The 14815-nt window shown below is 38.4% G+C and overlaps 1 protein-coding gene across 4 annotated transcripts in view; it reads right to left on the reverse strand.

Moving 5' to 3' along the window:
• Positions 1-7681: 7681 nt before the first annotated feature.
• The window catches only part of Hibadh (3-hydroxyisobutyrate dehydrogenase), a 101515-nt gene continuing 94381 nt past the window's right edge, over positions 7682-14815 (reverse strand). For all 4 annotated transcript variants that reach the window (XM_026407476.2, XM_026407477.2, XM_077795984.1 and 1 more), the window contains 2 exons: positions 10575-10731; positions 7682-8650 (listed from right to left, as the gene is read on the reverse strand). In XM_026407476.2, coding sequence (XP_026263261.1) covers positions 8492-8650; positions 10575-10731 — 316 coding nt within the window. In that variant the 3' untranslated portion in view covers positions 7682-8491. The remainder of the gene's footprint in view (positions 8651-10574; positions 10732-14815) is intronic.

Consider the following 14815-nt stretch of genomic DNA (forward strand, 5'->3'; position numbering starts at 1 on the left):
TCATTGTCAAGAGAGGGAAACATACCCACCATATCGTGCATCTCAGTGCTGCCTGGGGTGAGAACTTAGGTCTCCAGTTCCCCAGCCCAGGGACAGATCTTAAAACCAAGACATTTAAAAGCACTCCCTGCAGGCTAGTGGCAAGGTGCTTCTGCTTTCCTGTATTTCCTATTAACATTCTGAAAGTGTCTAATTCTAGTCTGAATGAAGAAGTCTTCATCCCTTTTAGGTATTCTTGAATTATTAAATGATGAATACAATTAAATAGTAAAAGGTCATCTTCAATCTGTCTGTCGCCAACGGGAGACGATTGCATGCGTGCATAGCACGATGGACACGCAAGTTTACGGGTCTGACACCTTGCATGGAACGTTACAAATCCCTATGATGTCCTTAAGCTCCCTCTTCAATTGAACTGAAAGATGGCTAAAAACCTCACTCGGGCGGAGGACTCCCCATTGGCTGGCCATTTGAGAATGCTCAAGGGTACAGTTACTGCAGCTAAGGCTGGTAGTAACTCGGGATGTTTTCCTGAGCAGCAGCTGCCTTCTGACAGTAGCCTGGGGAGAATTTATGCCCATGGATAAAGTTGCCTCATTCTCTGCTCAGGTTTGCCTTTCTCCCCTCTACAATGTGGACAGATCATACACATTTTTGATTGCTTAGAAAACAAGATAAAGATCTTCCCGAGAATAGTCAAGGCATAGGACCAGTCCATTTGGTGTTTACTTAAATTTGGACTGTGCTGTGGCTGAGTCAGATCATAATGGTGCCAGATCAGCAGGACAGCAAACAGTCTCTCCAACACGGAACTACTTACAGACTCCCTGGAGCAGGTCAAACCTGTGCTGTTGTGAGATGCACCTTATGCATGTTTTAAAAGCTCACATTTGGAACTATTGTGCTCCATAAAGGAAATAGGTGCAGGCTTCACCTGTATGCAAGTAGATGATTAAAGCACATCAAGGTTAGATGGAGCTTCTACTAACAACACCTACTCTCCTGCCCTCAAAACTTTCTTCAGTTTTCAGAGCATTACACCAAAATTTTGATCAAAAAAACTTCATAAAATGTTCATGTTCTACAAGATTTGGGGGGTAGCTATGTGTAACAAACCGCATTCATTTGAGGCTGAAACCCTAAGTAAAATAAACTCAGTCTGCTTAGCAAGAATCTTAAAGAACAAAAATTTATGCAGTTAGTAATTTCACCTAACACAAATGTTACACTCTAACTTCTACCCATCTATAAATTCACTTATTGAACTCTTACTCAATGCCAGTTTCTGAACTCAATGTGGATATTCAAGGCTGGTATGACACATTCTGTGCCCTCAAGTGCTCTCAGCCTGGTGTGGAAGACAGATGAGCAAAGCAGTAAATATAAGGTAACAGGGTAAGTCCTGCAATGTGAGAGATCAACAAGGAGGTATGAAACAGAGGGAAAATGACTCAGCCTGAAGCAGCTGAGGAAGGCTGTTTAGAAGATAAGGTGCCTGAGCCAGCCAGTCAGTTAGAGGAGGTGAATACTCAGGTGAAGAAATGGCATGTGCAAAGGAACTGGGGTGTGAGAAACATGGCAAATTTGGAAAATGGCAAGAACTATAGACAGAGGTGCTGGTGGAGTAAAATAGAAGCCAGAGCACAAAGAGACTTGAATACCATGCTTAGGAGTTCAGTCTGCATTGCAGACTAAAGTATTTTAAGTAGGGGAACCACTGGATTAAATTTCTGTCTTAGAAGGACCTCTCTTGAGGCAGTGTGAAGGGTGAATTGTGAAAGATCCATGGCTAAGAAGAAGCTGTGAATATAGACAGAAAGATTATTGGTTGTCCATGACGGGAGCAGAGAAGGAGAAAGAATAGGGAGTGACTGCAGATGAACCCAAGGGATTTTAGAGGGTCGATGGAAATATTCTAAAACTGGATTGTGGTGATGGTTGTATAATTCTAAACTTACTAAAAGCCATAAAGTTGTATAAAAGGAGAACATTTTACTATATAAAGATAACAACAACAAAACTATTTAAGAATTTAAAAAGAACAGTTACAGATACCGAAGTAGCCTACATTAATACAAGGAAAGGCCTGCAATAGACATTGAAGATTTAGAATTAGCTGTGGAGAGAGGATGAAGGAGAGGGAGGATTTGGAGATGGTTCCTGGCAATCTGGATGAACAGGGTCCAGGAGGAGAAGCGGGTCTGCTAGTGAAGCTGGCGACCAAAATGTTTTAATATGCAGGTTTGGGACAGGGGTCAATGCAAAACCTTAGAAAAGGGTTTCTAGAATCCTGCATTACTGACATTTTGGACAGGATAATTCTGGTTGTGGGTGTTGTTCTGGATTATGGGATGTTTAGCAGATTCCTTGGCCTCTTATCCACTAAATTTCAATAGAGTGTGACCACAAAAATGTCTCTAGACATTGCCATGTATGTCCTGCGGGTGGGGGGATGCTGAGACAAGTTGAGAAAGACTTACCAAGACACAGAACATAACTTGTGATTTTTTCCCCTCAAATAATAAATATATATTTTAAAATTGTACAACCCACTGTTTTAAAAATACACTTGCAAAGCTGTGCAACCACCACTACTAATTCCAGAATCTTTTCATCACCCCGGAAAGAAACATTATACCCATTAGCAGTCATCCCCATAGCCCCTCCCTTCAGTCCCTGGGAACCACCCATCTACCACAAAAATCTATGAATTTGCCTTTTCTGACACTTTGTGTAAATACAAACATAGAATATGTAGTCTTTTGTGTCTATCTTCTTCAGTTGGCATGCTTTCAGAGTTCACCCATGTTGTAGCATGTATCAGCACTTTCTTTTTTAGTTTTATTGAATTTATTTTTTAAAAATACACGACAGTGGAATGCATTACAGTTCTTATTACACATATAGAGTACAATTTTTCATATCTTTGTATATACAGTATGTTCACGCCAATTCATGCCTTTATACATTTTTTTGTATTATAATTCTTATTACACATATATACCAAAATTTTTCGTATCTGTTTTTATATAAAGTATGATGACACCCAATTTGAGTCTTCATACATGTACTTTGGATAATGATGTCCATCACTTCCACCGCCCTTGCTAATCCCCTGCCCACTCCTTATCCTTCCACCCCTCTTCCTTATCTAGAATTCATCTATTCCTCCCAAGCTCCCCCTCCCTACCCAGTTATGAGCCAGCCTCCTTATATCAAAGAAAATATTCGGCATTTGTTTTTTGGGGATTGGCTAATTTCGCTTAATGTTACCTTCTCCAACGCCATCCATTTACCTGCAAATGCCATGATTTTATTCTCTTTTAATGCTGAGTAATATTCCATTGTGTATATATGCCACATTTTTTTAATCCATTCATCCACTGAAGGGCATCTAGGTTGGCTCCACAGTTTAGCTATTGTGAATTGTGCTGCTGAGTCCCTGTAGTATGTTGTTTTTAAGTCCTTTGGGTATAGTCCAAGGACAGGGATAGCTGGGTCAAATGGTTATTCCATTCCCAGATTTCCAAGGAATCTCCATACTGCTTTCATATTGGCTGTACCAATTTGTAGTCCCACCAGCTATATCCTCACCAACACTTATTGTTGTTTGTCTTCGTAATAACTGCCATTCTGACTGGAGTGAGATAATATCTGATTTGCATCTCTGATTGCTAGAGATGATGATCATTTTTTCATATATTTGTTGATTGATTGTATATCCTCTTCTGAGAAGTGTCTGTTCTTGTCCTTGACCCGTTTATTGATTGGGTCATTTGTTTTTTTGGTGCTTAGCTTTTTGAGTTCTTTACATATCCTAGGGATTAGTGCTCTGATATGTGAGGGGTAAAAATTTGCTCCCAGGATGTAGGCTCTCTGTTCACCTCACAGATTGTTTCTTTTGCTGAGAAGAAACTTTTTAGTTTGATTCCATCTCATTTATTGATTCTTGGTTTTAATTCTTGCGCTATAGGAGTCCTATTAAGGAAGCTGGGGCCTAATCCCACATGATGAAGATTAGGAACTACTTTTTCTTCTATTAGACACAGAGTCTCTGGTGTAATTCCTAGGTCCTTGATCCATTTTGAGTTAAATTTTGGCAGCACTTTCTTTTTATAGCCAAATAATCTTTCATTGCATGGCTATACCACAGTTCATCTAATTGTAAGTTGAAAGATATATGGGATTGTTTCCATTTGTCATCTGTTATGAATGATGCTTCTATGACTACTTGATTACATTTTTGTGTGTGGATATATGTTTTCATTTTGCGAGTACACACATGGGACAGAAGTATTGGATCACTTGTCAACTCTAATGTTTAACCACTTGAGAAGCCACCAAACTACTTTTCAGAAACACCATCTAAGGGTTCCAATTTTGCCACATGCCCACCATCACTTGTGACTGTCTGTTATCTGATATCTGTTGGACTTTCAAGTTTCTAACCAAGCACTTCATGTTAGGTTACATGGTTTATGACAATTTTATGGATGAGAAAATGAACGGTGAAAGGAGGGTGACTTGCACAAGATCACACTTAGAGGTCACTAAATTCCTTTCCAGAATGAATATTCATTGTTCTATGTTAAAAGCTGTATAATTAATTACAATTCTATACTTCATGCAGGATGCTCACAGTCTGACATGTAATCTGTTTTTGCTGGCTTTTTAATTTTAAAAGATCCAGCCACGATTATACCCCTCCCCTCTCAACAACTTGAGATCACATAGCAGGTGTCCTCTCTCATTATCATTGCTTTTCTTTCTTTATTAGACCATTCCTCTCCCAACAGTATAATCCTGAAATATTTTCCATATATATATATATATATATATATATATATATATATATACACACACACACACACACACTAAAACTTTCCTTGGTCCCTATTCCCTGTTTTTATACTTTTATTTTTATGCAGTGCCGATGAACCCAGTGCCTCACACGTGCTAGGCCAGCACTCTACCACTGAGGGACACCCCAGTCCCCATCCTTATTCTCTTTTGCATCCAACTCCTGAAGAGTTGTCTCTAAACCTATCATTTCCAATTCCTCTCTTCCCATCCTGTCATTCTCAATCACCCTCATTTCCAAGACTTTTCAAAAACTTACCAATGACCTCTCATTTGCCAAATTCAAATGATCAGTGTTCAGCCTTAGTATTACTCATCAATGGCTTTTGAAACCATCATTGCCTCCTTAAAACAGTTTTCATTTGGCTTTTAGGACAATGCTCCCATATTCCCAGCCCCTGCCCCTCTATTTTACTGGTCACCCTCAGTTGCATTTGCTTGTTCTACCTTATTTTCTCAACTATTAAAAGTTTGAATGCTGCAGGGCTTGGTTCCTGGAAACTTAATTCTTCTCTTAGGTGTCTATTGAACATCTCGGGTAAACTCCTGTATTTTCTACCATCCTCCCCAAATGTTCCTCCCATAATGACAACTCCTTTCTTCCAATTTCTCAGCCACTAACCATGGTGTGTCATCCTTGACTCTTCCCTTTCTCCCTGGCCCCATTTGTTAGTCAGTGGTTCTATCTTTTATGTTTAGAATCTGAGTACTTTTTTTTTTGGGGGGGGGTGTTGGCTTTTCAGACTAGGGGTGGAACCCAAGGGTGCTTTACCACTGAAGCTATACCCCTGGTCTTTTCTTTCCTTTTTTGGTGCTGGGGATTGAGCCCAGGGTTCTAAACCACTAAGCCATATCTCCCACCCTTTCTTTATTTAGAGACAGGTCTCACTTAGTTGCTTAGGGCCCTGCTAAATTGCTCACTGGCCTTTAACTTGAGATCCTCCTGTCTCAGCCTCTTGAGTGGCTGGGATTACAGGCATGTGCCACCATGCCAAGCTACCCCTGGTTCTTTCTGTTTTTATTTTGACATATGGTCTTGCTAAGTTGCTGAGGCTGACCTCAAACCTGTGATCCTCCTGCCTCAGCCTTCTGAGTAGCTAGTATCACAGGTGTGTGCTAGTACACCAGAGTTCTGATGGCTTCTTGCTCCCTGTTATAATACTTTGGTCCCAATTACCATTCTCTCTCATTTGGATTGTTACACTCACCTCCTAACTGGACCCTTTGTTTCCCTTTGTGCTCCTGTCAACTATTCTCCATGTGGCATCCAGTGGGATTCTTTTAAAAAGTAGATCAGATCATTGTTCTGAACAAAACCCTCCACCCACATAGGTTGTTTGAAGAATGGCTGCCATCATGCCTCCCTGTGTCCACATGCTCACTTCCTATGCTAACTCAGGGCTTGGCCGTGTGACTTACTTTAGCCAACAGGACAGTACAAATACAAAGCAAGCCAAGAGTTGAAAAGTGCTTGTTCATCGTGGCTTGTCCTATGTTGCTGCAGGGAATGCCACCATGTGAACAAACTCAGGCTGTCTTCCTGCTGGGGTAAGTGACCATGTGGAGAGAAGTCCCAACCATTCCAGCTGTCCAGCAGAGTGAGACCCTTCAGTTCCAGATGAATTAACCTGCTCCAGAATATGAAAGCAAACCTAGAGGATCTTCAAAAAATAATAAATGTGTTGTTTGAGCCACTAAATATTGGGGTGGTTTGTCACCCAGCAAAAGCTAACTGATAAACTACTCATCTCAATGTATCAGAATAAAAGCCAATATCTTACCGTAACCTACAAGGCCCAACACAGACTCCTTCAACCTGAGTCACTTCCCTCACAGGCCCCTTGTTATTCCTCATGTCTAGCATTATCTTGCTTCTTAGCTTCTGTACTTTGTTAGCTTTTGTACTTTGCCTGGAATATTCTTTCTCAGATACCTGCATGGCTTGTTCTCTGACTTCTTTCTTTTGGTGGTGCTGGGGATCAAGGGCCTCACAGATGCTAGGCAAGCACTCTATCACTGAGCTATAGTGGTATAGCTATATACCACTATATAGTGGTATATAGTGGTATAGTCCATTCCTTTTTTTTTTTTTTTTTTTTGAGACAGGGACTTACTAAATTGCCCATCCTGACTTTGAACTTGAGATCCTCCTGCTTCAGTCTCTCAAGTAGCTATGATTAGAGGTATGTGCCACCATGCCCAGCTCCCTGACTTCTTATTTCTGCTCAAATGCCAACTTATCAGAAAGAGCTTTGCTTACCACCCTAACAAATACACCTGGAACTTCTTATCCATGCCCTTTATCCTGTTTTATTATTCATTTTGTCCTTATTATCACCTGACATATAAACATTTACTTCTTGTTTATTAGAATATGCACACACCAGGATTTATGGTCCATAAGAGCAGGAATTCTGTCTTGTTCATCACTGTATCCCTAGGACTTATAGTAGTGCCTGGAACTTTTTATCACCAGGAAAACGATGGAAGTAGTAATACTTTTGCCAATTTGATATCTAGGTCTATCACCTGGAATGTTTCTCGGGGCTGAGATAGGAAAAGTGGGGACTGTTCTCCATAATGGGGCGTGCATGTTACACTTAAGGCAGGCTGAATTTCTACAGCTTCTTGATACGGGGAAAAAAAAATTCAAACCAATGACAACAAAGGATTCAGGCAGAGCAGCAGGAGGCTGGCCTGCTGCTGTCCAAGATGTTCCCTTCACCCTCCCTTCCTTCCTCATTCTTACCTTCCTTTTCCCATTAGTCTATAAAGCCAGCCTTTTTTTTTTTTTAAAGAAGAAACAAAAACTCCAAGAAGATATTATCAGCATATAAATTTATTTAAATTCAAAATAATATGGTTATTTTTAGAATAATGTAATAATTTCTAAAGCAAATATCATCATTGGCTCTGAAACAGTCTAAAGATATCATTCTTTGAAGTCAAAAAATATGTAATAAGAATGTATACAGAAGCAAAAAAATATAGAAATAAATCTGCTGAGTACTAGGAGTTGTGACAAGAGGGGAACACTGAGACATTGTAACAGAGTCCAAATTATAAAACAAGCAGCAACAAGTCCTCTGGCTTTATTAACTCCCTGGAAAATAAATCTGTAACCTCAGGAATGCAAGATACCAGCTCGTGGTTAACAGGACAAACTTCCTGAGGAACACAGGTAGTAATTCACTATACTTCCTTTCTCTAACACCTTTCCTCACAGCAATTTCTTTTCTTTCCTTTAAGATGGGTTTCATCCTATTAACAAAACATTTGGCAATATTTTATTTTATTTGCTAAGTATATTTCCTGTTCAAAGTATTCAACGATTTAGTAGAAGATACTCAAAGATCAAACTTTTTTAAAAAGGTTAATTCAGCTACTTAGCGGAAACCATCAGTGGCCAGCAGAAAAAAAAAAAAAAATGTTTTCCCCCCAATAATATGTTTGCTAAATAGACAAAAAGAATAAGCAGTTAAAAATGGGTGGAAAATCCTAGGGAGTACTTAACACAGATAATCAAAAAAGACTGATGACCTTTGATTAAACCCATTTACTTGTGGAGTGAGCTAGGAGGTGGCTCTAAGATAGTCTGGTTCCCAACAGTGTCCACAGCCAAAGGGCATGTTCAGAAGTTCTCCTCCTCCCGTAGAAACTGGAACACAGATGAGAAGTCTTTTTTGGAATAGCCCTTTGCACACATCATTCTGTAGATCTGATGGGCTAGACTGCCCAGAAGGATTGGGCTCTTTGTGCTGGTAGCAGAGTCTTGTGCCAATCCCAGATCCTAAATCAAACAAGGGCAGGAGGGAATACAGAATACATTAGGACTGGTGGTAAAGGCGCACTTTGAACTGTGGTTCCTAATGCTTTGGTTTCAGAGAAGGAAAAACAGATTCTGAAAAACTGTTTCTTACAAACATTGTTTCCTCTCTATATATCCATACATATGTATGTATGTATACCTATATATATCTACACATATACATATAATATGTAATAAATATAAATATATACATATAATATATATGTATATATTTTTTTCTTTTCTTCCACCCCCTCCACCCCACAATTTGGTAAGCTGGGAATTGAGCCCAGGGCTTTGCATATACCAGGCAAGCACTCTACCACAATATTTTTATATATTTTTATAAGTACTGGCACATAGCTGCAAAGCTGTTCCAAACAGAAACCTTGATTTCTGAGTGTCTCCTTCATTACCCCATCCTCTATAAGACCTGTTTATTTCTGGATAAGAGTTACTATGCAAATAGGACTACACAAAGAAATGATTTTCAAATCTGTAGAAGTCTGTAAGATTGCCATACAAAAATTCTAACACAAACGAAAATAAACTGCAAAATAGGAAACAGAGTTTCAAATATTACTTCTTCGAATAAATACTGAAAGTGTACTTACAATGTACAAGAAGCTGGGATTCAATAATGAACAAGATAGCCACAGCCCACCCAAACTCAGTCTACCGAGGAATAACAACAACTAAATAAACATTTATATGATTTGGAGAAGTACCCACCATGGGAGCCTGGGAGGCATAGTGTGTGGGTGCTGGATCAAGTCTTCCAGAGGAAGAAATGGCTAAGCAAAGATCTGAAGGAGGATTGGTGTAAGCCAGGTAAAAGGGGGAAGGGGCAAGGAAGAATGATCTTGGCAGTGGGAACAGCAAACAGGAAGGTTTCAGAGTGAGAACCCAGGTGGAAATGAGTTCAGCATGGCTGAAGCAAAGAGAGGGAATGAGAAAGCAAAAATGAGTCTAGTGAGGCATGCAGTCCAAATCACCAAGGGGCTTATTTGAAAATTGTGGAGATGGACTTTAATCTGTAAGTTACAGAAACTCTTAAAGGAAATTTATGGGAGAAGTGACACAATCAGGTCTATACATTTGAGAAAGTCCATTTTTGCTATGGTATAAAAAATGAATTGGAAAAGATGAGGTCAAAAAGCAAGGAGACCAGCTAAGGACACCTGTGGTATAGCTAAATGAGCTGCAGCCAAGATACCAGTGGAAGAAGAAAAGGGAAGTGGATGAATTCAAGGTATATTCAAGAAGTCCAATGGACAAATGCCACGAGGCATGAGGGAGAGTAAGCCAAGTGTGGCATCCAGGCGTGCCTGTTATTATTTTTGTAATCAGAAAAAAAAATCAATTGGCGAAAAATAAGCTTTATACAGAAATCTGAAAGTCTGCTGGTCTAAAGAGTATTTTCTACAGTTAAGATCACAAATGAAAGGAAGCCCAAAACTTGCTTTGCAAATGACTTAACTAATTTACACATAAATCTATATATATTCTTAAACAGGAAGATGTATTTAGAAACCATGGGAAAGATTCCCTGGCACTGTGTATGTACAGTGTTAACTATCAGGAAAGTCACTGCTCCCACTCTAGGGAGTTGGTAAATTATCATAAATGTATGATGAAGAACAAAACTGTACCAGCTCATGTTACAAACAAACCCAAGGACAAAAGAAAAATCCTTGCTTATTCTTCTGAAAGCCCAGGAATAAAGATAAGGATTTTTTTTAATATAAATTTTTACTAATTTCTGGTGGGAAAGTAAACCACTATTCTACTAATTTTACATTCTAGCATAGACATATTTTGTTAGAAGGAGGAAGAGAAATCAGACCACTAAGCATCCCCCCGCCCTCCCTGCCACCCCATGGGTTAGCCTCAGCATTTACCATACCTTAGCCATGAGTGTTGTTCCAAATCCACCCTGATAGTTATTAGCGGAGGGAACTCCATCCATCACTCCAGGAACAGGATTATAAGTGTCACTTGACCAACACCGTCCTGAACTCATATTTAGGATTTTAGCCAATAGTTTTGGGTCAAGCCCTAACCTGTCAAAGGTCAAAGAAAAAAGTGTTAAATGTCAAAATGTACAAGTCATGCATGACTTATTTACACATGAGGATGCTCCATCTTCTCTCTCCATTTATTACATGTCTTTTAAAATCAAAGCAGATTGATTTGAGAGTGAAGAATTTAATCTTGAATTATAGGATATTAAAAGCTATTGATTGATTAAACATGATCATTTCTGAGCCAAGACATTTCATATTTAGAGAAAACCTGTACTACTGTACAATTGACAAGAAATAATAATACATAATTGCATGAAAATGTGGTTGGTTTGTCACACTAGGGGTTTTCTAGTTTTTTGAACATTACTGCTTTTATGTGTTACTTATGAACTTTAAACCAATATGAAAATCTAAATGCTACATTCTTTACACACAAATGATATATCAGAAATACTAACAGATAAATGATACATCATGGGAGTCCTTGTGGATGCATTCATATATGTGTTTATTACTTTTGTGAGAATAAATGCAAGAGGTCAGCTTTGAGTAGTACAATGAGCTTTAGAGAAGTTATCTTTATAAGGAAGACATTTCTTGCTGCAAACTTTTCTTTATTTATTAAATCTTCATTAGATAATGTTGCTTATGAAGCAAGTCTGCCCAGAGCTGTGACATATGCTATCTATTTAGAGACATGCATTATAGTTCTGGGTCAACTGCTGATAAGGTTACTGATCCTGATAAAACAAAGCTTGCCCAAGCGGAAACATCATTTGTTCTACCACTGGGCTGATGGCATAGTGGCTGTTCAATATAGACCCTAGAAAAATATCAAAATGTTGTATTACTTTGATTTTAGAGATCTTAACAGTTTGAGAAGCATAGTTTTGTCAAGTATCACTGAATAAAGTTTCAAATAAAACTTTATACCCAGCAATTTATTGGTTTCTTTCATGCAAAGGGCCATTATAAAACAATTTTCATAAAAGCTTTCTATGTTTTGTTAAAATCAATCTCTTTTAGAAAATAAAGAATTGAAAAAAGACACTTAAGGTTAAACAAACTGTGCATTCTGGCATGCTTAAGTTCTTGCTTATTCTGTGTTTGAAATATGTTTTGCTCATTTCAAAATCTGAATATCATGAACAGTAAAACATTTTTCTGATGCTAGAGCAAGGGCTACCGCCAACAGGATATGTATGGAATATATAATCTGGCTTTTAAGGGGTAGCAGTGGTTCATGGAAGGCTATGTGGCATGCTACATATCTGAATTCATATGGTGGCCCCTTTTAAAATGATGGGTTTTTACTAAAGAGTATAGATACAGAAGATTCCATCTAAATCAGCTATCATACATTGTTCAGTGGTAGACTACCAAAGAGAAACCCAACAGTTTCATTAATTCTTTTATAAAGAACAAAGTTTGTTTCATGTGTAATTTGCTGTGTAATTTTCTTTCCCCTTTTAAATAAAATTAGACTATCAGTATGATGTTGTGCACATGACTTAGGAAAAGATAAAGCCAATGTGCTTAGGAAATAACTGTGAAAAGAAAAATCACAATTATTAACAACCAGTTAATTTGCTGTAACTGAAAATCTAGTCTCTAAGCATAAATGTCCAAGAACATATACATCTGATGTGTTCCATAAAGACAGAATGTTTTTAAAGACCCCCAAACACTGCTTTTCCTACCCATTGAAATATGTATGGGCTTCCTATCTTAGATTTTTCTTTAAGATGATTCATCATCTAAAGCAGCAGAGTTACATCCTTCTTTATAATCTACCAGATTATACTTGGCAGTATTTCCTAAGAATCTTTACTGCTAAGGAAACTTACACTCTATAACCCACCAAAATGGTGAGTAAAGCTTATTATCTAACTTTGTGAAATCCTTCATTTTTTTTTTTTGAACATTCAAGGAAAAATACTGGCACTGATTTGTGGAAACCCGTTTTGGTGAACACAGTACTATTTAGGAGCATCCTGAGGGGCACACACATTAAAAAAAAAAAAAAATCAGGTGGCAGTTGTTCCAAGCTCACTTTTCAAATCTGAAGCTTCCCCTGCTGTGCAGATTCCCTTCAGGAAATGGCTACTCCCTCCCGGCTTTTACTCCCCTGCCCCCCACTCTGCAGCAAAGTGTATCATTAAAAAGAGCAAGTGAGAAGTGTTTTGCATTTCATCTTTCGGAGGATTCTTTCCCTGGCACATACATAACTGACAGTTAGAATTAGACATGATATTAAAATCAGTTACTGAAGTCCTCTGTCTTCCACTGTGCCCAAGGCTTGTAATGGTCTGAAACCAGCTAGAATACACAGTAATTGTCATTCAGAGAGTCTATCCTAGAACGTCATGCTTCACTGGAGAAGACTGAGTTTCCATTTGAAATCAACAAATTAATCCAAGACAGGTATCTGAAAGGGCAAGTTTAATAGGAAGCAGCTACTGGGCTCTCAACCATGATAAAATGTTATTGCTGTTTCCCTGTAAATTGGCTGGGAACATATGATACTTTCTGCATAAGAGCCCCATTGCTGTTCAGGAGATATACAGCTCAAGCCATCAAAAGGATGACAGTCTGTCAGTCCCCATAATAACTTGCCACTGGATATGGTTCGAGAGTACGTGTGTGCATGCATGTGCCTTTACAGTTGCTGGAATGTTCTCTGATATAAACAGAGAATGAATTCATTGCTCTGATTGCATATATAATGCAATTCAAACATCACAGTGTCAAATCTACTCACCTCTAAAACACAAGAATGTTAAATGAACTTTTGAGACAAATAAAAATGATTCATAAATTCTAAAAACAAAAATTAAAAAGAATCCAAACCTTTTGCCTTCACTGTAATCATAGTTTTAAGGATCAAAAAAGTTTTATTCTCTTAAGTGTTTTTACTACTCAGTTTAATATAAGAACAACAACTGGGAAGTTTGTATCACAGGAACTGATCTGGAAACAAAACATCTAAAACCATGTCAATCTTAATCAGTCGTTCATTTATTCACCAAGGGTTACTCAGATTGTCCATGTGGGAGAAAAGCATAGAGCGGAGGAGACAATAAAGAAGTTAAGGAGAAGCAGTGCCTGCAAGTCAGGAGGGTGTGAGTTAAGACACATGCCCAGATAACTGTGACTGAGGCAGAGGTGCCATATCCTGTCCCCTCACTCACCCCTCCCTCCTCTCCTCATTCATTTAATTTGGTCTTCATTGAGTGCATGTTATCTGCCAGGAATGTTCTTAAGATACAGCCATGAGTAAATAGTCATTCTCTTTCGTGGAGCTTACTTTCTAGATGGAAAGACAAGCAATAAACAAACAAATAAATGTATAGTGCCAGGTAGTGAGAAGTGTTAGGAAGAAAAAAACCATTCACTTCAAATACCCCCTCACAACAACCACAAATAGCAATGACTACCATACCCAGAGTACCAACTGTGCCAATAACTGTTTTAAAAGATTTACATGAATTAACTCACTTAATCTTCAGTACAACACAGTAAATACATACTATTCCCATATAAATGAGAAAATTGAAGTCTGTAGCACAACTGAAATGCAGAACTGGACAGATACCCTCTAACCAGCTTGAGGCTCACTGAGTATCATGTGGTTCGTGAATTGGCCAATACGATGGCATTTTATCAGATTATTTAGAAATCTGTTTGAATTTTTATTACAACTGTCTATATTACAAATAGAAAAAATGGCAAAGAGGCTTTAGTCATCACATAAAAGAAAAGACAACCATTAAGGGTGTCTTTTTGCTGTTCAGGAGATATACAGCTCCTGAAAAATTATGCTTATGGAAAAGTTCGCATCTTGAACAGCTTTCAATTGTTCAAAATGTCTACTACTTCAGCTTCCCTGGGTAGAAGAAGACAAGATGGTGGTTGTTGGAGGGGCTTGGGACCTTACTGGAAATGCAAAGAACATATTACACTACTAATATTTAAGAAGAAATCCATTCTCAATGGGGCAAAAATAAAAACAAAACAAAAAAACTCACATTAAAATGTTGTTTCTAGGTGATGCATAAGAACAAATCTTTGTAATGCAAGCAGAGGACTCTCAGGCCATAAAACTACTTCTAAGGCCTAA

The sequence above is a fragment of the Urocitellus parryii genome, chromosome 3 (assembly GCF_045843805.1).
Source record: "Urocitellus parryii isolate mUroPar1 chromosome 3, mUroPar1.hap1, whole genome shotgun sequence".
Taxonomy (NCBI): domain Eukaryota; kingdom Metazoa; phylum Chordata; class Mammalia; order Rodentia; family Sciuridae; genus Urocitellus; species Urocitellus parryii.